Source organism: Drosophila novamexicana, unplaced genomic scaffold, assembly GCF_003285875.2.
Source record: "Drosophila novamexicana strain 15010-1031.04,08,12 unplaced genomic scaffold, DnovRS2.1 tig00000644-arrow-pilon, whole genome shotgun sequence".
NCBI classification, from domain to species: Eukaryota; Metazoa; Arthropoda; class Insecta; order Diptera; family Drosophilidae; genus Drosophila; species Drosophila novamexicana.
In genome coordinates this window covers 2,404,517-2,426,196 of record NW_020824814.1, presented here as the reverse complement: position 1 = coordinate 2,426,196, position 21,680 = coordinate 2,404,517, and the positions used below count along the sequence as shown (strand labels likewise).

Below are 21,680 nucleotides of genomic sequence, written 5' to 3'. Positions count from 1 at the left end.
AGCCGTTGCACGCCAGTGTTGCCAACTGCCAATTTTCGACAAAAATAAAAGTAGCTAAATTAATTTGCTGAGTACACATTGGCAATGGACAGGGTTGTTAGTACTCGTTGAAAAATTCAAATGTTTAACGCTCACGATCTCTGAAAATAGCCGAATTTAGCTGAAAATAGCTGACTTGGCAGCACTGCAGCACACACACACACACTCACCCAAAATATATATATGTGTATTTGACTTGTTTCAATAAATGTATACATACATACATATTTAAACAATCAAATTATTAACAATTAAACAAGCGCCTGCCCAAAAGTGCTTTGCCAACCAACAAATTGGGGCACCACAGGAAACCAAATTGAACAAAACTAACAAAAAAAAAAAAAAAAAAAATAGAACAAAAATATTCAAATAAATAGAAAACAATGTGCAGGTATTTTTTAGCAATATTGATAGCGTGTACAATATGTCGCCAATTGCTTGATATTGATAGAGTTTTGTTCAATTAATAATAATACAAGCAAACACATACAAAGAGAAACCAAACACACACACACACACACACACACACAGCTCACACCTCATATGCATATAAAACATTGAACAAGAACTATGACTTAACTTAACTAATAACTAATATATATATATATTCGAACTAGCGACAATGTTTGTGTTTTGTGCAGTAAATAAAAGTGCGTTCTGATTAATTATCATTTTGATTTGGAATACAATATATATATATGATGTATCATGAATGTACTTACCCGTAAAAGCAGTTACAACAAATCAAATCTATAACAATTGTGTGTGTATATGTTAAAAATAAAACAACAAAAACCCAAATTTACGAGTTGAACTAACAAAAAAACCAAAAATAATAAAAAAAAAAAACAGCACCCAGTAGGCGTATTAAAAACAAAGAGAAAAGATGGTTAAAAAAATGTTTTAAAATGGCGAAGCAGAAGGAATACAACAAAAATAGAGCAAAACAATGCAAAGTTGAAGTCGATATATAATTATATATATACGTATAAATATATATATATATATATGAACCTTATATAAACAATAATAATACTAATTAATTTAATGATTAATTGCACCCAAAAAATACATAATTATTTAAATAAATAAACAAAAACCAAAAAAAAAAAAAAAAACAAGAAACAAGTAAGAGGTTCTAGTCGGGAGCTCCCGACTAGGCGATACCCTAAGCCCTCTTCTTCCAACATCAAATGCATATACATATTCTATTTTATTCTATTCTAGCTCTTATTATTTATCAAAATTGCCCAAAAAACAGTATATCGATATCGATTTTTATCGATTGCTTGGCAACGGAGTAAGTTATCGATTATCGGAAACAAACTCGATCTGCGCGGGAACTAGGAGCATCTACATCTACAACATCTTTCAAGTCCCTGAGACGGGCAGACGGACGGACAGACGAATATGGCTAGATCGACTCGGCTATTGATGCTGATCAAGAATATATATACTTTATGGAGTCGGAGATGCTTCCTTCTGCCTGTTACATACATTTGGATTTTACACAAATAGCCTTATACCCATTTTGAATGGGTTCAGGGTATAAACAGCATAAATATTTGGGGCTCTCGCCTTGTATTTCTAGAGAAAAATTATATAGTTGTCAACTTCTATCTATTTTGTAATTCAAAATTTCAAATTTCAGCTACCATTCAACAAGCACAAAATACAAAATATCACATTTATAACTCAATATATCAATATATATTTTATGACGAATCACGAACATGACATGGTCTGGATACACTACAAGCTGGTGCGCAAGCCCAAAACTGAGGGCGAAGGCGTCATCATGAACGTGGGCATACTGGCCAAGCTCTATCGACAGGCGCGCATGGCCATCATGGAGGTAAGACCAGTAAAAAGTGTCGATATTTCATAGATTATTTGCGTTTATTTGAAGTAAATGTAATCAGCATAACATTACAATTTGAACATGCACTGCATGTGCCCAGAACTGAGGCTAGGACTAGTTTATAGGCTACAGTCAAAATACATATATGACGCAAGCTAGACAGTTAGATAATTCTTCTTAGGAGCTATATAGATAGAGATAGAGATCGAGAGATCGGAATCTACAATAATTTCTCAATGTCCTTGGCTATGTCCATGGGATCGGTGGTGGGTGCATAGCGATTAATTGGGATGCCCTCTTTGTTCACCAAAAACTTGGTGAAATTCCATTTGATGCCGCTGCCCAAAGTCCCAGTCTGCTTGGCCTTCAGATACTTGTAGAGCGGCGCAGCGTTATCGCCATTAACATCAACCTATATGGGGGCAAGAGAACAACGTTTAGATGTGCTTCAGCTGGATTAACAGTTCGTATACCTTGGCGAAGAGCTCGCCAATGTCGGCCTTGGAGTCGCGCAGATGGCAAACCATGGCCTCGCCATCGGCTTCTGGCATTTGGGAGTTGAACTGGTTGCATGGGAAATTCAGAATGGTCAGGCCGCGTTCACCGTACTTCTCCTTCAGATCGGTCAGCTTCTGATAGTTGTTCTTGGTCAAACCGCACTTGGAGGCAATGTTGACTACGAGCACAACGCGACCCTTGTACTTGTCCAGCGAGACATCGTTGCCGTGCGTGTCCTTCACGGTAAACTCGTATATGGACGCTGCGTTCTTGTAATCGCCGTTAGACATGTCGAGCTGCAACAAATAGAAGGCATTACAACGGATGAAACAAAAACGAGCACAAGCAGCAACAGAATTTAGATGCAGTCAGACCAAAGGCAACAAGCAACAACAGCAGGCGAATTGGGTTTTAGTTTTTGGCTAGTCTTGGGATTAGTCGCAACAACTACATAAAACAGACACTACTACGACTACTCACGGCAGCTGCTGTCGAGTATTGGGACTTCGTTGCCAAATCCGCGCTGCAATTGACACTGCTGACAACGGCGACCAATGGCAAAAGGACAACACAATAGCGAGGACACTGATTCATTTGAATTGCAGCTATACCAAAATTACGAGTTGTTGTTGTTGTTGTTCTTGTTGTTGTTGCTGGCAATTTGAAGCACCTGAATGTTTGCCTTGTAATGCATTGAATGTGTCTGAAATTCATATTTAATTGCAAGCGGAAGACAACTGCAAATAGTCATAAGGATTACACACGAATCTGTATTATCATCAATGAGAATCGAATAGGAAGTCGAAAACAGTGTTGTCCAGTGGCAAAAAAAAAAACCAGCTAGTCCATGTTGCAAAGGAGTTCATTAAAAAAGAAGCTAGATTTGGCTTTTAAAATTGCACGAAAAAAGCTGTTGAGACTTAGTTTCTGGGTAGTTATTTATATGCATGTCCATAACATTAACTTCTTTAAAAACCTCTGCTTTACATTGTTTTAAATTAAGTGAAAGAGGCCATTCATAAATTCTCAATGTTCAATGTTCAAATCAAAAATGAAATGAAGATCATGATGATAATCAAAAATATTTAAGTGTTTTTACCAATTCGGTAGATAAGCGATGATAATTTATAAAGAGATATGATTTTCAAGTTTTGATTTGAATTAGTTTACGTGCAATTCGCAAAATTCTTCAAAAAATCGATTCTATCGAAACCAGAGCATAAAAAAAAGCTAGTTTGGCGTGAAAATATCGGAGCTGGCAGCACTGTTCAGAGCTAGCTCAGCCGGTAAATGGCCTGCCACAACAATGGTTGCATGGTTGAAGGTCAAAGTCATATTGAAATTACGTCTGAGCGAATGAGTCAACATGTATGTGCATATGTAGATAACTGTATATTGATATTCAGATATGTTCTGTTTTTAATACTAATATGGGAAATGCGCTGATTAGATTAAACGTCGTATTAGTAGCCCTCACGCGACATTTGACTGGGCATGCAAACAAACTTTTCGATAGAACTGTAGTTGTAGAGTTGTGTGCGTGACAGTAGTTAGAAATTGTAATTACTTGATTGGTGAAGTAGATGTACGAGCCCAAGGCCGTGGCCAGTGCACCAAGCAGAAGGGATATTATAGAACGGCCAGCCATTTTCTTTTAATTACAAATGCACAATTTCTGATTCTGAAACGTAATTCTATATATGGATAGATATATATATATTTATGTATGTATGTATATGCTTGCAGTTGGTAGTCACTGTGCCAATAAGAATCTGCAAGCTCACGCTGATATGCACTGAGGGTACAAAGTACAGCCAATCGTAAGGGCACTAGCTATGCTCTTTGCACACGGACACTCCACAAATGAAATCTGTTATGCTTTTTGATCAAGTATGTGAAATTTCTTACTTCTTTCGTAATCGTTTTGTTTTGAGGCTCAAATGAAAACTGCTGCCGGCACTGTGCGAAAACACAAATAAATAGCTGCTGTGGGAGGCGATAGGCGCAATACGAGTATCGATACTGCTATCTCAATGTGCATATCGATATATCGTAGCGTAGTGGCATTAAATTGCAATCAAAGTTTGGTCACACTTAAAATTTTTCTTCTTTTGTGCTTGATTTTTTGTGATAGTCTGCCGAATAATTATGTTTGCAAAATTTATAGTGAAATGCAGTGTTTAACGCATAAATAGTATTATGCGCGCTTTTGGCAAAGTGTAGTGAGAAAAGGGCGTGCCCTTAGCAGCCGTACTGCCAAGCCAGGATACACATTTCCACACAACATACACACACATATATTCATCTACAACTACACACATACACATATTTGCTGCAGCTTGTCCAGAACAGCCTCTAAATGATGCTTTCATCCATAAACAACTCGTTCGAGCAGGATACTCACGACGTGGATGCTAATTGTGATGGGCCTGATCTGGATTTCGTTTACGCCGATGTGGATAGCTATCAAAATGAAATCGCCGAACTCTACAGTTACACGGAATTCAGTGAATTCCAAATGAATGTCAAGGCATTTGAGGACCAAATGGATCTATATGATCTGCCGCCAAATTGGCAGAAGCAGGACGCCGCTGCACAGCGCAGCATTGTGATGAAACTGGTCGATCAATTGGAGGTATCGGATCGCTCCTTTCGCATGCAGGCGGCACGCTGCATCCTATATTTGGCACAGGGCTGCTGGGCCGAGGTGCAATCGGACGAGGAGCAGCATCAGAATACGCGCGACAATGTCATTGTACTCTATCAGCTAGGCGTCTTCTCCTCGTTCATCGATTTGCTCAACATGGAGATCGAGACCGCCTGCTCTCCAGATATTGTGGCGGTCAAGATTACCAACGTGACGCTGGTGGATTCAACGGATATACGGGTCATACTCTCAGTGCTGTATATCATAACGGAGACAATACGCGATGAGCGCGAAAAGGGCAGTGAGGATTACAAGCAGCTGGCCGAATCCTTTGTGCAGGAAATCAACAGCCCCCTGCCCGACGGTGAGCTGCTCGCCGTCAAGCTGCTGGGCATGATTACGCGGTTCTGTAGCGGCGCTGCACCACAGTTTCCCATGAAGAAGGTTGTGCTGCTGCTGTGGAAGGTCTCGCTGCTGGGACTTGGCGGCATGGAAGTGCTGAAGAATCTCAAGAACGAGTACAGAGCCAAGATCGGGCTGGAACCGATCACCGAGGACACACTGGAGGTAACCAAATGCATGCGCGCCAGTTCACCGCCAGCGACGGCAACTGATATACTGGAGAATCAGTATCCCAAGCGGAATTTCAAGTAAGGTTTTTGTTTATTTTTATTTAAATACATATTCTCATTTGTTGCTATTGCCTAACAGGCGCTCGCTAATGAAACAACGCTTCCTGGACGAGCCGGAGCAAATCGATATGGAGCTCTCGGGCAATGAGGGCGGCCCGAATGCCAACAATGGCAACTCAACAACTGGCTCGGGCACGGGCAACGGCGAGGACGATCTCTCTCAGTACTATCGACCCTTTGACGATCCCTCCGCTTCCACGTCGTCGGGCAACAACAGTGGCAGCGGGAACAACAGCAACACGGCAACAGCTAACCCGAACAATCAACCAAGTCTTACACAGCCCCCGGCCGCAGTGCCGGCCGTGCAGATAACGGCGCGTTTGCCCTGGACGCCAAAGGTGCGCCAGAAGGACATTGATCAGTTTCTGGATATATCGCGCAACAAGTTCATTGGCTACTCGCTGATTGGGGATCACGAGAGTCTGGCGGGTCTGCCGCAGCCCATTCACGAGGGCTTCAAGACGCTGCAGCGTCACATGTATGTCAGCCTGGCGGACATGCAGATCAAGAAGGAGGAGGACATTGCACGCAATCCCATTTCAACGCACGAAGATGAGATTAAGCTGACGCCGGCCGAGATACTCTACCAGGCCATATTGCCCAATCTGCCGCAATATATGATAGCCCTGCTGAAGGTCTTGCTGGCCGCCTCGCCCACATCCAAGTCGAAGACGGAGAGCATCAACATAATGGCCGATGTGCTGCCCAAGAAGATGCCGCTGACCGCAACGCAGTCAACTAAACTGACCGTCGACATGGGCCGCCATAAGGAAATCATTGTGAAGGCTGTCTCGGCCATAATATTGCTCTATCTGAAGCATTTCAAGATCAACCATGTCTATCAGTTCGAGTTCATGTCCCAGCATCTGGTGTTCGCCAATTGCATACCCTTGGTGCTGAAGTTCTTCAACCAGACCATCACGGAGTATGTGAACACCAAGAATTCAATACCCTTGCTCGACTTTCCCTCCTGTGTGATCGGTGAGCAGCCGGATTTAAGCGGCGACAGCTTTGTGTATGGCGGCGAGATGTCCGATAAGCCGTACTCCTGGCGCAATGTCTTTTCATGCATCAATCTGCTGCGCATTCTCAACAAGCTAATCAAGTGGAAGCATTCGCGCGTCATGATGTTGGTCGTCTTCAAGTCGGCGCCTATCTTAAAGAAGACGCTCAAGGTGCGGCATGCCATGATGCAGCTGTACGTGCTGAAGCTGTTGAAAATGCAAACCAAATACTTGGGTCGACAATGGCGCAAGTCCAACATGAAGACTCTGAGTGCCATCTATTCCAAGGTGCGACATCGCCTGAACGATGACTGGGCCTTTGGCAATGATCTCGAGTCGCGTCCCTGGGACTTCCAGGCCGAGGAGTGCACGCTGCGCGCCTGTGTCGATCGCTTCAATCTGCGCCGCTATCCGGAGGCTACGCAAAAATGCGGCGCCGGCGGCGGAGTCGGTGTGGGCAACAATGGCACCGCCGCCCAGAATGCCGAGAATGCACAGCAATCCAATATGCATGCGGGCAATAGCAGCGGTGATCGGGACTCGAATGGATATGGCAACAATGGCAGCAGCGGCGGCGGCGTCACCAACAGCAGCGGCCAGCAGAGCCAGCAGCTGCACGATTACGGCGTAGAAGGTGGCTTTCCCAGCGATGAGATACTGACGCATTCAGATTTTGCATTCTTTGGCCATTCGGGCTGGTGGGATCGCAAGGTGGAGCTAACCGATTACTTTAAGGCCAACTATGCCGTCTGGCTGGAGGAGGAGGTGTACAACAGTCAGACCGACTGGGATGCGCTCTAAGGTGGTTGCAAAAACATATATATTCTCAAGGGTCGAACTCGGAACTAATCTATACTTTGCTCCTTTGCAGCCGGAACTGGTTGGAGGCAGACGCAGCATAATTAAGCATAAAGTTATTAACATACTTTCTAAGTCGACAATTGATATAATCGCAAACCCTGCTAAACTAATCATTCAAGAAATTGGCAATAAATTCGTGCATGCAGAGCTAATCAAACCCGTTCGATAGAGTATTGTATAATCGCACATACTACTTCTATATATATATATACGATAATATATGTATAATCTATTTATTTTCATTAACAACGTTTCCATTCGTTTTTTCCCCCATTTAAAACTCTGCGTGAGCAATAAAATAACAATTACAAATTTAGCAATGCACAAACGAATTGTTTCGGCTCCTCTTCCAGGCGTTTTTAGTGTATACTTTAATTCGGTGTGTTTTGCTTCGCACAAGAAAAAAAAAATAACTATAGATAGTTCTTAGTCTAATATTTACAGCTGGAGGATGCATTAATCTAATTATATATTTTAATAATAATAATAATATATAATATATTGAATTTCATTCATGTGATTTTGTTATCCATCCATCCTTCTATATATATAGTTTATATAGTTGTATTCCTGAACCATATTGATTTTTGCCGTGAATGTGTCGTGTTTTAAGCTAGCTTAAGTTTAGTGAAAGATGCATAAATCCAGTTAAATTCCAGGCTAAAACTAGGATTTAAATGTACATGATTTTTGCTTTTTACAGAATATTTATATCTAGAGGCTAGTCTCCTCTTGGCTACTGCTCCATGGGACAGGCCGACGCCGCCGCCGCCGCCGTGGCGGCCATGTAGAGCATGCCGAAGCGCTTCTGATGCGGCGGACAGGCAATCGGCGATGTGGTCGCAGCTGCGGCAACGGTGGGCACATCGCAACGCTCCTCGAAATAGTGTACAATGCGCTGCAGCACAAACTTGAAGATCTTCTCCTTGCTAATCTCACCATTGAGAAAGGTAATGTCCTTGCAGTCACGATACTCGGCAAAGTTCTTCTCGTAGTAGGGCCAAACGCACAGCTCAAAATAGCCAGTGACATCGGGCGGATCGTAGGTGCGCTTGATCCGTCGCTGATAGCACTTCTCGTACGGCAAATGGAAGTGATACTTGAGATTGCACAGCGCCAGCAGCTCCGGTTGATTGAAGATCATGAAGCCCTCAATTAAGAGCACATTGATTTTCTTATCGCGCAGCTGAGCGGCAATCTGTGCATTGATATTCAAACGCATCAGATGATCCGCATGCTGCTGGCCGGGATGCGGTGCTTGCCGCAGATGCTGCGGCTGCTGCTGTGCATGATATTGATAGGCAGCCGGCGGCAATTGTTTGCCATAATATGCCGCATTATATTGCTGCTGCTGTTGCTGCTGCTGCAACTGTTGCTGCTGCTGGTACTGCAGAGCGTAATGCTCAAAGTTGGCGTAGGCGGCAATCTGTTCCGTGTGCGGTGCATTGATGATGTGCGCTATGTCGGCCAGCATTTGCTTGGTGTCCAGCGAGGTGATTAGCTCAAAGTTGATCGCATTCAGTTTGTCCACACGCTTGTGCCGCCTGTCATCGACGGGCAGAAAGTAATCATCCTGTGAGATGAGCTGCACCTCGCCAATCGTATACGGTGTATTCCACAGCGGCGCATTGCGCAATCCCTTGAAATAGTCGCGCAAGCTTTTCGCCAGCGTCGTCTTGCCGCCACAGGTGACACCCGAGATGCCAATGACCAGCCACTGCGGCATCTTGTTACCAACTGAGGCCTCGGCCAGAGCAGCCGTCGCAGCCGCAGCAGCTGCGCCTGGCTGTAATCGCTTGATCTCGCAGGCGAGTAGACGCTGGCGACCCTATTGACGTCGTCGCTGGCGTCGCCTCACATCTGCGTCTGTTTTTGTTTTTTGTTTTTTCACGGCGGGCACAATCTTCAATTTCGCTTCGATTGCCGCGTAATGCTCCAAATGTGATAGAAACTGAATACGGCAATGCCGCCCAGGCAGATGACCCCAAATACGGTGGGCACAATGAACGCGTATTTTAGCGGCGGAAACAGCGACAATATGGCATTACCTAAGAGAGAGCGAGACAGACAGAGACAGATAGAGAGAGTTAGAGGGAGATGGATAAAACGACCTTGACATTGACTGTGTTAAATCGAACTGCCACGTGGCAACACCTAGCTACAGTGGACGCTCGCTAATGTGTACACGCAAACAAAATGAAGTCGTGCTTAACAAACATTTGCAATATATAAATATATATTATACTTTTTTTTAATGTTTTTCTTGAAATCAATTTAATGCTGATGTTGTTTTTTTTCTCAAATTCTATATTTAGAGCATGTGCTTAAAAACAGAACGCAATAAATTAGCGGTAAAAACTGTTATCATTGGGTTGACAAAGTGGAAATACCCTTGAAAAAATATACATAGATGTGCGGCATATTTCTATATAAATAATTAATTAAATAATGATTAACAAAAGATTTTTACATAGGAAAATTGCATTTCCGATATCTAATGTGCATGGCAGCTATATGATATAGTGGCCCGATCTGGCTTACTCTGCAATATGCACTGCCTATAACAAATAATTATGCTTAAGAGCTGAGACGCTTTTTCGCATAAAAACAAACAAAATGGCGGACAAATCGCCTCAACTGTTAACATATATATATATATATAACAATAATATTATAGTTTTTTTTTTTATCAAATCGTAATATTTTAAGAGTATTCACATTTTTTTAAATTTCCATTTTTAAGTACTTGACAACTCTGACCTCTGAGCGTAGCAATTAGCGAGTGAGCACTGTACGTGTTGAAAAACATCATTATAATTTTTAATGGCAATATTTGAAAAGCTTAGAAAATGATTATTAGTTATTAAGCTTAGAAAGTGGCAGCTTTCTATTTTGCTAAATGGCAGAAATTACAAAAATTAATAATAATATTAGCAACCCCTGCGGCAAAACAGAACGAACCATAAAAAAAAGCGGACACACACACACACACACACCTTACATCATCATTAACTCAATGATAGGCAGGTTGGTGAGGGAGGGAGGGAGGGGGGGGTCTTTCTGTATATATATTGTACATTTGTCGCACAAAACGAATTTAATCTGCGGAACTTTAATTACCGCACAAAAGCCGCGAAGCTGCGACGCCAAATGAAAGCCGAGATTATTTAATAAAGCTAACAATAATATTGACACACACACACACACATACGCACACATAGAAGTGTTTGTTTTGATACTCACCTTCATCGAGTATCATAAATGGCAGTATTGCCACCCAGAAGAAGTAGTAGAAAAAAACGGCAATTGCGATTAACAAAATGATTTTACCGAGCTGCGCATTTGAAGCCATAAATAAGTTGATGTAAATAAGACACGCGACCAGCAACGTTTTTTTGGGTTGATTGGCTTTTTATTTGAACTGCGCCTAGGGTTATGTACATGCATGTACATAAGCTCTCTATTGTTATTATCAACGGCGGCAACAAATGCGTGACACATGCATACGCAATTTGTTAACAATTGTATTTTTTTGTGCTCTTAAGTTTTTGCCGCTGTCATAAACAAACAGGTGGACCACAATGTCAATTGTTAGTTACTTGCGGCTTATATGTGTCTATACACATGTATATTTTTATACATACAAACACATATATACATATATATATGTGTGTGTGTCTGTTTGTTCTTGGTATTCGTGCGCGTGTGTGCGTGCGCGCTTTTGGGTAGTTTTGGCCAACAACGCTGTTTGTCTTCGCACTGCGCACTCTTGTTAATTCTTACGTAAATTGCCCGTAATTGTAGTTGACTTGCTGCATTTGGCGCACTACAGTTTTACTTTAGTCAATGTTTGCTTGCTTTAATTGAATTTAAACTGTAAATTTGTCGTACACACGTTCGCATTGCTGTGTCCGGCGGTTGCGCGTATTTAGTTATAAACAAAATGCCAGGGCTGTGTCAAATAACACACAGGTATCGATATTTTTGTGCGACTCTATTTCGATAGATTGTAATTGATTTAACGGCCCTGTTTAAAGTACTTGGTATCGTCAGGGCTGCATCTTAACTTTATAATAAATTCAAAAAACCCTCCTTCAATTTACAATTTACATTCGCACACTTGCATACATTTGCGTATGCTTGTGCAATTTATTGCCTGCTGCAATCAGCTGCTAGTTGCCCTGGCAACCAAACGAATAACAACGAACAGATGATCGAATTTATTTTAGAATCGTTAATTACGCATCGTTTAATGTAGTTAAAAAATGACGCGCTCTGTTTATGAGGTGCAACGGGACTTTGCACTGAGCAGCGGACTGCGCTCGGAAATCATCTGGGATGCGTAAGTAAATTCAAATATCCAATAAGAAACCAATGAATATGATTTTCTTGCAGACTTGCGCCAGATCAGGGCGAGGTGCTAATGCAAAAGATTGAGCATCTAATCAGCGGGAATACGACAAAGCAGAGCAAAACATTGGCCAGACGACGCCAGAAAGTGTTTGACAATGTTTGGCGTCAGAGGCGCTATACAAATCGCATGCTGCTCTCGGCAATAATCTACGTGCTGGTGACACCAGAAACAGATCCGGAACTGGCGCTGCATGCCACCAGCTACAGCTGTCATCCCGTCATACGGACGCGCAAGTGCGTGCGTGAAGATAGCGAGAACAGCGACAACTGCTGCATGATCTTCATAGACGAGCATGGTCGGGTCTATGCCAACTGGCGGCAATATGTCTACAACAATACGCTGCCCAAGGGCACAATGATTGCGCCCTGCCAGGGCATCTACAGGCTCACCAACGACGAGGACAATGGCGTGCATCTCATGGTGCATGCCACGCCCGCCTCAAAACGCGCCCTACTCAAAGCTGGCGATGCTCTGGCCACAGTCGGTGGCCTGGCCGCCAGCGTGCCCGTCGCTGCCGCTCTGGCTTTGCCCGTGGCGCCAACCATTCTGTTGGCTGCCACCGTGGTGGGCGTCACGGCGGCTGCCTACAGCACCGTGCGCTCCGTCAGCTGTCTGAACGATCGCCGCCAACATGGACAGTCCATATCGCTGCTAGACAATGAATCGCGCAACAGCTGGCTGGGCGTGGCCGGCGGCGTTGTCGGCCTGGGCGCGGCGGGCGCCAGCACGGCGCTTAGCGTGGCGCGCACCGAAGTCAATGCGGCTGCTCAGCTGGCCGTGAAGGGCATCAATGTGTCATCCATTGTGCTATCCGGCACGGGTGTGGCCAATGGCGTCTACGATTTGTATTTGGTGAGTCGAGCTTTTGTGCTCATTAATTCTTATACTCTGTTAACAAAGCGACAAGGGCATATCTGGCCACAAGTCCAATGACCAGAAAGAAGTTTCCTTGCCATCTCTTTGCAGCTGTTATTTGCAGGGTATCTGATAGTCGGTTACACCCGATTTTGACATGCTTTTCCTTCCCGTTGCAGAAAATCAGCGATGATCAGCCGTTCAGCAGCTTGGATGTGCTCCAAATAGCCGCCAGCTTGGTCATCTTTACGCACTCCATAAACAATCTGCGCCTCGCCAAGCAGGCGACCGATGGCCAATCCTTGCGGCACGCCGTCAGCAATCAGACCAGGTAAAGGTTCTACTCTATCTTACCAGACGAACTAATCCCCTTTATTTGCTTGCAGGCAAGTCTTTGGGCAAATTGCCGAGGAGTCGGCCAAGCTGCACAGCGACTGTGCTGGCCAGAAGTTTGATATGGTGCGCACGTTGAATGATATACCCTTTAAGGAGGCGTTGCTGGGCATGCACAAGATTCACAAGCATTTGAGCGAAGGTGCCGCCACGCTGGCTGCGCTGAGCGCCACGCTCATCAGCCAGGACCCGGACGGGCAGGTGCATATAAATGTGGATGCGTTAACCAAACGTTTTGGTGAGAAGTTCGTGCAGCATATTGGGCACGTGGGCAGCCTGCTGGATGTGCTCGACGCTCTGGCCAAGTACTTTGGGGAGCAGTCGATGCAGTTACTCCTGCAGCTGGTGCGCAAGTTTCTCGAGGAGTACCTCGATGGCATTGAGCGTTCATTGAACACATTTCTGTCCACGGAATCGGTGCTCTATCGCATCTTGATGCAGTGCATCAATAATTACGAGAATTTTACGTTCGAGTTTCTGGTGGAGCATCGCGACGAGATCTTGACAATTGTGTCCAAGTACTTCGAGGCAATGCAGCCCATCGACGCACAGAGCAGCCGCAGGATCAAGTGCGACGATTGCCAAGGCGTCTATTATACATGTGATATATGAGGTGAATCAAATTACCATGACAATTGCGAAAGCTTTAGCATATCAATAACAAGTAGGTTCTCTAAGAAGTAATTCTGAGATTTAATGCATATCAATTTACCTTATTTAAATAGCTACTAATATGTTTCCCATTTTAACAAATGTTTTGTTATATTAACTCTGGTATAAAAGTATTGTTTTCCATTTTCAGTAGTAGAATTAACTTTATTGCGTATTTTCTTAAATATAGGCATTTGAAATTGTTCGATAACGCAGTGGCAGCACGATTATCGATTGTTGAGCAGCAACGATAACACTTGACGATAAATATCTGATAGTTGCCAACTATCGTCATAGCTTCGTGGTGAGCAACTATCGATGACGCCCATTATAAATATCGATTTTTTGATTTGGCGCAGGTTGGTTTGAATTTGAATTTAAAAAATTTGATATTAAAATTAAAACTAACTCTACTTCTTTCTCTTTCAGTGGTATATAAACGTCTTTTTGCCTCGTACTAAGAGATTCAAATAAAATTGTGCTCATCTATGTGACTTTCAGGTAAGTACATATTATAATATTCATTTCTATATAACAAATTAACACCTGAGCAATCCTAGTGATAATCTGTTCCTAGCGACACTTGCAAATAAATTGATACAATTGTTCGCCATAGCAGAAGTCCTTGTGCTCATCCAGACGACTAATGCCTGATATAACCATATCCTGGGAGCTGGTATTGTGGCTCAAGGTTGCCTCGTAAATGGACTGCGTGGGCTCGACCTGGATCTGCAGCCGATGTATTGAGATGCGCGGATTATCGGCCTTATTGAGCCGGGCAATCGAGGCCCGCGTGATGTTCATCAGAGTCAAGGGCTTGCAGAGGCCCGCATATTTGCCATCTCTGTATTTCTCGAAGAGAGCATTAATGTGCCGCACCATCAGCTGGGCCATCAGATAATCCGTGGACGTATATCTGCTGTAGGTGTAGTACGATCTGCAGGTGCACCAATGCTCCGGAATGCCGGCATCTGCACAGGTCCGGGAAAGCGGCACCGGCTGCAGCAGGCTCTGGCAGCTGGGGCAATCCGCGGCATCGCCCAGCAAATGGGCCAGGTCATTGGGACTGGCCAGCCGGAGGATGTGCTTCAGCGTGACGAACACATCGAACGGGCTGGTCAAACGCTGACGATTATCATGCAGTGCCTGCACAAATTCCGGATGGGCTTGCTTCAAATGCGGCGGCAGCCAAATAAAGAGGAAGGGCAAACGTTCCTCCAGCCAGCCAAGCGGCGTCCGCCTGGTGGATCCATCCAGCAGACCATGATCGCTCAAAAAGAACACAACGCTGCGCTCCATGGTGCCCTGCTCGACCATGCGCTGCCAGAACCGGCGCATATACCGATCCATTGCGCTCGTCCGGGATATGCTGTGCCCGTGGCTGTGCGTGTTCGTCCAGAAGAACCCGAAGTAGCTGTCGTTCCGATAGCGACTCGTGAACTCCAGCGCATAGTCGTACACATGCTCCGCGGCATGCCGATAGCCCAGGCACGGCTGTGAGTCCTGCTCCAGCTGGTCGCTCCCGTCCAGCCACTGCTCCGCGGCCATCAAATACGGACGCAAATAATAGTCCACGGGCGGTTGGCGGAAACCCTTGATCAGATAGTTGAATGTGTTGATGGGCGTGTCGTCCTCCCCGAAGGCCGTCACATAGCCCAGATCCTGGTAGAGTTTCCAAATGAACGGACAACGTTCCAGGCCCTCCTCCTCATCCGGATTGCACATGTGATTGACGCTGTTGCGATTGTAGCCCGTCGTCAAAGGCAGCACATTGGGCAACGTGTTGTCCTCCACCTGCAAAGGAAGCTTTTCAATTGAACTGTGCGCAGGAGGATTTGGTGTCGCACCTTGTTGTAGCCCGCCAGCTCAAACCAGCCCGTGTACTGCAGATATTGCCGTGTCAGGGGCAACGCGCGCATCAGCTGCTGCCGCGATATCGTGTCCATGGCGACGATGAGCACACTGGGCACAGCTGCTCCACGTTCTACCGCCCACTCCGCCAGGCGGCGTCGCACGTGCTCGCGCTCCGGCACGGTTGCGTGTCCGTTCGTATAGATTCGTTTGCCATTGGCATAGCACTGGACGAGGAAGCCGAGCGTCGTGTTGCGCAGCTGTACGCCGCTCTCGAAGGGTATGCAATTCTTGCCCAGATCCACCTGCCGCTCCGTGACACGTTCCACGGGCATATAGCAGCAGCTGGGCGAGCTCGATGAATGCGCCGCGAAGTCCAGATCAATCTTCAGATACTGCTGGAACGCGCTCTGATTGATATGGAGCTGATAGAACTCCGTGCTGGCATTGTATTCCGCCCGGGTGAGCGGCTGGAGCGTGCTGCATTCCGTGTACTCGATGCGCCTAAAGTTCTTCCACACCTCGGCATCATACGGATACGGATCCTCGATCTTACACCCGTCCGTCCGCACGATATATTTTTTCGGCTCCACGCTCTGCAGGCACGCGAGCAGCATAAGTCCATTCCACCAGAGATTTGTGCTCCACATAGTTCTCCGACTGTTGCCGCTGGCCAAGTGGAGCTCCATTTACCGAATCGTTGGGTTTTTAAATTGCTTTGCCACCTGCTGCTGGCGGAGCACATGTCCATTAGCTGCATTCCGGGAAAGGCAATCGAAAACCTTCCTCAACTTGAATTCGCTTCGTTTCTTATAAAGTCAAATGAATATTTCAATAGGAAACTTAACTGAGAAGTGCAACAAGAGAGAGCGAGGGAGGGGGGGGTGAGAGAGGGAAGGAAGGTGAGAGAGAGAGAGAGAGAGAGAGAGAGAGAGAGAGAGAGAGAGAGAGAGAAAGAAAGTAAGGGGAGAGGAAGAAAGAGAGTGAAAGTCGAAAGTTAACTTACAGTTAAAATTCTGCTTTTAGCTCTTAAAGTTCGCCCTGTCGTGGATCCTCAATCAGTCAGTCAGTCAATCAGTCATTCATTCAGTCAGTCAGTCATTCAGTCAGTCAATCAGTCAGTCAGTTAGTCAATCAATCAAGCAGCTAGAATCAATAGACTTATAAATAGAGATACAAGCATATATATATATATATATATATATATATGTGTGTGTGTGTACATATGTGTGTGTGTGTGTGTGTGTGGGCGCGTGTGTATTTGTGTATGCATGTATGTATGTCTGCATTCATGTATATTTGTATGCATGTTTGTTTTCCCATACCAAACGCACACGAAGCTGATTTGTCGCTGTGCTGCAATCTCAAAAAATGAAGTAGGCTCTGCTAAAATTCAACTAGGCAGGGCACTTTGGCTCCGACGGCCTGGAGGAGCAACTGTGGAGGAGGCGGCGGAGCAGGAGGAGGCGGCGCAGGAGGAGGTGGGCGGGTAAGTAGATATGTATGTAGCTAGATGTTTGTATGTAGATGTTTGTATGTAGGTAGGTGTATTTGTATGTATGTAGGTAGATGTTGATGTTTGTATGTAGGTAGATGTTGATGTATGTATGTATGTATGTATGTATGTAGGTGTATGTATGTATGTAGATGTATGTATGTATGTTTGTATGTAGATGTATGCATGTATGTATGTACATATGTATTTGTATATATATGTATGCATGTACACATGCATGCATGTACACATATATGTATGTATGTATGTATGTATGCATGCATGTACATAAATATGTATGTATGTTTTATGTACGCATGCATGTACCTAAATATGTATGTATGTAAGTATGCATATATGTAATGTTTGCATGTACATATAAATGTATGTGTGTATGTGCATATGTATGCATATACATATGTATGTATGTGTGTATGCATGTATGTATGCATGCATGGATGCTTGTATGCATGCTAGGATGCATGTATGCATGTACGTATGCATGTATATATGTATGATTTTTCCACTCATGCAGGTGGAATTGCCCGAAACCCTGTCTTAACGTTCGATATTTGTGGGTACAATTCTTACATTAGTTTTGACCCAGAATCAGGTTGCCAGATTTAGATGCCAAATTGAAACCGTGAAACCCCCCAAGGGGGGGGGGGGGGGGAGGGTGATAAATTTAGACCTCTGTCTATATAGAATAAGAGCTTGCCTATCCCAACCTTGCCCCCTTCTCCGCCTTCTCTCAAAGATCTTATTGAAAATGTAAACAAAAAAAAGTTTCATGCAAGCGTTTTTCACTATTTTTCCACACATGCGGGTGGAATTGCCCAATACCCCGTCAGTCAGGACAAAAACAGTTGCTTTTTTTTGTATATATGGAGACAAATGTTGTATTTGATATAAGGTCTTACGATCTAGGAGCTTATTCAACTAAATACTTTAAGCATTTTTCTACGGTGTAATACTGTGACAAGATCTGCTGGCCCGAGCCCGCTGCCAGGGCAACAAATTAAGGTACCTACTCTATAAGAGTTGAGCGCGTTACAAATACGATAAATCAATATATATAAATATATATATATCTATATCTAATGCTAGGGACGGAAACAGTTGCTGACTATTCCTTGGGAAGGATTCTCCTCCTCCGCCTACTCGTGCGTTGTTTCTCGAGCGGCTCAGCAGAAGAAGTCGTCGTTGCATTGATGGTAGCAGCAGTAGGAGATGTTGCTGTAGTTCTTGGCGGAGCTGTTCCGCTTGGGTCGCAGCTTCTTGAGCTGGTGCTGCTTGCGTGGCTTGTAGCGTGGCAGCACGTCCATGCCGATCAGGCGATGGAAGTGCTGCTCGCTGACCTTCAGATAGCCGCCGTGCGGATAGCTGCTGCGTCCGACATAATGCTGACCCTTGTGCATTTTCTCATCTGCAAAGGGATCGAGTAGAAAGGGAAATAAATAAATATATATATATATATATGGAAAAATCGCATTCAATGCGGATTTCTTGTCTTGAACTTGCGCCTTGAAAACGGTTAATTTGCCTTTTGTTTAATGAATGTATTGACTTTTTGTGGTAAACGTGTTTTGCAGTTCCGATTCCGATTCGGATTCGGATACCGTTTCCATGGGTTGACTGACTTTGTGACCTTATTTAAATGCATTTCAATTTTACTTACGCGACACTTTATTCGCATGATGATCGCCGTAGTCTATGGAGCGCCGCTCCCGACCCTCGTCCCGCTGGAACAGGCGCTCGCATGCCTCCATCGCGAACGCCTTCATTGTGTCCAGCGAGCAGTGGGCCCGGATGCCGCTCAGCTGGCAGCTGGCGAGGATCAGCGTGAGCAGAACGAACTGCAGGATAAAAGCAAGTGAATTAGTTAAAAATAAAATACGATATACGATACGATATATAAATTGAAGTCCCAGCCAGCATTTGTATGTGGCTAAACTGCTTTGGCTGACGCCAGGTGGCGCCTTGTGGTGCTGGGGGAGGGGGGCCAACAAACTGGGTCACAAACATTAACTGGAGCGCATTTGCAAGTCGACGCAGCCAAATTGGTACTTTTTGTTTTTTTTTTGTAAATTGCCCGTTTTAATGTGCGAAACTTCCCCGATTGCAAAGAGTTGAAGTGAAAATTATGTAATAAGCGCTCACATTTCCGCATTCGAAACGCATTATGCTTATTTGTGTTTTACAGAGAACAAAAGCGCATTTGGCGTTTTTTTTTTTTTTATTTTTAGCACATACAGGTGATCTTGCTGGCTGTGGACAGGTTTGCATGGTACACACCCCTCTTTGAAACAAAGCTAACAACGCTCAATATCAGCCATAAAAGGCAATTAAACGTTTATGCTGTCAATTGACCACTATTTCGCACATATTGCACAAATAGTGGGAAATTTGCAACGTTAACTCTTAAAGTGCCTTTTTTGGGATTTAGAACAGTTTCGAAAGAATTGCATTTTTTTTCTTCTATATTTATTGCAACTCACCTTAATGCGCATTGTTGTTGTTGTTTTTATAAATTCCAAATAGACTTTTTTGAACAATTCACATGCAGTTGCACCTGCCCCACTGGCGAACACGACGTATACGTGTTATTGTTTAAGCGTTTGGCGTTTAAACGAAGAGAAGAGCGAGAACACTTGAATGCAAACAACCCACGACCCGTCACCTGATAAGCTGCGAACTCAAATGAAAGCTTCGCCCAAAGTTGTTAGCTTTTATACGTATACAAAAACAGGGGCAGAGCGCAGGAGCAGCTTCGTGTTCTCGTGAGCGCGTGTGTGCGCCCGCCCCTGGGTAGGAGTAAAGAGAGAGCGAGCGCATGCGTAAGCGAAAAGGCGCGCCGGCGCCGCAAAAAAGCAAAATGAAAGAAAGAGAAAAACAATCTGTGCTTAGAACTGCACCGACGTCAGACATGAAAGGATGCCAATTAAATAAATAATTTCCCTTTTTTTTTTTTTTTTTTTTTTTTTCTTATTTCGTGTGCGTTAGCCCAATGCCAAGGTCAATTTCAACAGAATTGCCTTTTGTGGCGATTCATGCACAGCTTTTACTGTTGCTGGCACTGATAATGGCTTACAGCGTGTGCCGGCGGCATGTAATCAAACACCTTGAAAATTATATTTTGTAATAATGTAATGAGGAAGCCGGCGCTGCGGCTGGCGGTCAACCTGACTCGGCTCGTGGGAGAAAGTGTGCGACAGCGCGTGGCTCTTGGCGGCTGCCCCACAGTTCAGTTTACCTTGTTGCTAGGGGAATTCCGTTGCCAGCATGTGCAAACGCACGCACGTTTGCTGGCCGTGGTGAAATATGTTTATGTGTGAATTTCTATATATACGGGCATTTCATTCATAAACATATTCTGGTCAGCATATCTGCGTCACAAGCTTTACGCCTGCGCATTATACGCTACATACATATAACACATGTTAATGATTCTCTGAGATTAACATATATATGCAAATACATGTCATGTACATGTATTTCACACACACACATGCACACATAGCATTTGCATATGTGCGAATCATAGTGCTTTCACATAGTATGGCAACGCCCCAGCAGAGCAAGGCCAACGGCAGCGCTTACTGCATAATTTCCCTCTCATCTCAAATGCACTCTCGCTTTTTTATGCCCTTGCTTAGAGCATTTTTAATTTTGTCACTAATTTTGTAATGCTTAGATGAAACATCTCTGCATGAAACTTTGCATGGATTTGTATTTTTGTTGCAGGCAGTGTACAGAGTATTTGCATAGATTTGTCTAATATTTGCCATAAGAAAAATCGGTCGTAGCTATTGCATAAAAACGCTACTGAGACGTGTGTTTGCAAGAGCATTTAATATTCGACGTTCTTGTTGCTGCTTTTCAGTTTACGGGAGAGCAGCAGCAGCAGCAGCAGCAGCATTGACGTTTTACTGACATTGAGCGCTTAACGGTTTCTCTTAATGGCCGACGTCAAAATTTGCTTCTGCTGCATTTGCTGTTCTAATTTTACATGAAAAGCTTTTATTGGTACTTGCGCATGCGTGTTTTTTATATTTTTGACTGGATGATGCCGGTCAACGTACACTTTCGGCCGAGTTTTTTTTTGTCTCTTTGGCTTCTTTAGCTGGTCTGCTCATGCGGAAACGGGTCGTATGCGCAATGCGTGCGCATTTAATAAGACGCAATTGCAAATTTTGCATACATTTTATACACACACACACACATGCTTGCCCACACACATAGGCAACTATGCATGGCATGTGCTGGTACGTGTTGTTGTTCTGCTCCTGTGGTATTTGCTAACATTTCGAATCTAACGGTAACGGCGGCACGTACTGTGAAAAGAATACACAGCACACATACAGACATGCATATGCATATGTATGTATATATGGCATATGTAGACATATGCTTGTTTAA

The 21,680-nt window shown here is 44.2% G+C and overlaps 7 protein-coding genes across 9 annotated transcripts; 2 read left to right on the top strand and 5 right to left on the bottom strand.

Moving 5' to 3' along the window:
- Positions 1-1,698: 1,698 nt before the first annotated feature.
- On the top strand, positions 1,699-7,696 carry LOC115762790 (striatin-interacting protein 1 homolog). Its single transcript, XM_030705143.1, has 4 exons — positions 1,699-1,894; positions 4,794-5,695; positions 5,757-7,543; positions 7,613-7,696. The coding sequence occupies exons 1-3, from the start codon at positions 1,757-1,759 to the stop codon at positions 7,540-7,542; spliced, it is 2,826 nt and encodes a 941-aa protein (XP_030561003.1). The 5' UTR covers positions 1,699-1,756; the 3' UTR covers position 7,543; positions 7,613-7,696.
- LOC115762795 (probable phospholipid hydroperoxide glutathione peroxidase) lies at positions 1,920-4,400 on the bottom strand. Of its 3 annotated transcripts, XM_030705147.1 has the most exons (4): positions 4,307-4,365; positions 2,879-3,135; positions 2,374-2,694; positions 1,920-2,312 (listed from the first exon to the last, which is right to left on the bottom strand). In XM_030705147.1, the coding sequence occupies exons 2-4, from the start codon at positions 3,110-3,112 to the stop codon at positions 2,121-2,123; spliced, it is 747 nt and encodes a 248-aa protein (XP_030561007.1). In that variant the 5' UTR covers positions 3,113-3,135; positions 4,307-4,365; the 3' UTR covers positions 1,920-2,120. The 3 variants fall into 3 exon arrangements, with proteins under 3 accessions (XP_030561007.1, XP_030561009.1, XP_030561008.1); XM_030705149.1 differs by lacking the exon at positions 2,879-3,135 and having other exon boundaries at positions 4,307-4,400; XM_030705148.1 differs by lacking the exons at positions 2,879-3,135; positions 4,307-4,365 and adding an exon at positions 3,966-4,061.
- Positions 7,697-8,326: 630 nt separating the features above from the next.
- On the bottom strand, positions 8,327-9,490 carry LOC115762792. Its single transcript, XM_030705145.1, has one exon. The coding sequence runs from the start codon at positions 9,326-9,328 to the stop codon at positions 8,339-8,341; it is 990 nt and encodes a 329-aa protein (XP_030561005.1). The 5' UTR covers positions 9,329-9,490; the 3' UTR covers positions 8,327-8,338.
- A 7-nt stretch (positions 9,491-9,497) lies between these two features.
- Positions 9,498-11,278, bottom strand: LOC115762799 (dolichol-phosphate mannose synthase subunit 2). The gene is made up of 2 exons (XM_030705155.1): positions 10,846-11,278; positions 9,498-9,650 (listed from the first exon to the last, which is right to left on the bottom strand). Exons 1-2 carry the CDS (start codon positions 10,952-10,954, stop codon positions 9,508-9,510), a joined length of 252 nt encoding a protein of 83 aa, XP_030561015.1. The 5' UTR covers positions 10,955-11,278; the 3' UTR covers positions 9,498-9,507.
- Positions 11,279-11,709: 431 nt separating this feature from the next.
- LOC115762701 lies at positions 11,710-14,065 on the top strand. The gene is made up of 4 exons (XM_030705025.1): positions 11,710-11,944; positions 11,998-12,868; positions 13,051-13,202; positions 13,258-14,065. The coding sequence occupies exons 1-4, from the start codon at positions 11,868-11,870 to the stop codon at positions 13,874-13,876; spliced, it is 1,719 nt and encodes a 572-aa protein (XP_030560885.1). The 5' UTR covers positions 11,710-11,867; the 3' UTR covers positions 13,877-14,065.
- An 11-nt stretch (positions 14,066-14,076) lies between these two features.
- Positions 14,077-16,497, bottom strand: LOC115762700. Its single transcript, XM_030705024.1, has 2 exons — positions 15,763-16,497; positions 14,077-15,709 (listed from the first exon to the last, which is right to left on the bottom strand). The coding sequence occupies exons 1-2, from the start codon at positions 16,453-16,455 to the stop codon at positions 14,489-14,491; spliced, it is 1,914 nt and encodes a 637-aa protein (XP_030560884.1). The 5' UTR covers positions 16,456-16,497; the 3' UTR covers positions 14,077-14,488.
- Positions 16,498-18,118: 1,621 nt separating this feature from the next.
- Positions 18,119-20,185, bottom strand: LOC115762703. The gene is made up of 3 exons (XM_030705027.1): positions 19,760-20,185; positions 18,940-19,117; positions 18,119-18,687 (listed from the first exon to the last, which is right to left on the bottom strand). The coding sequence occupies exons 1-3, from the start codon at positions 19,769-19,771 to the stop codon at positions 18,446-18,448; spliced, it is 432 nt and encodes a 143-aa protein (XP_030560887.1). The 5' UTR covers positions 19,772-20,185; the 3' UTR covers positions 18,119-18,445.
- Between the last annotated feature and the right edge of the window lie 1,495 nt (positions 20,186-21,680).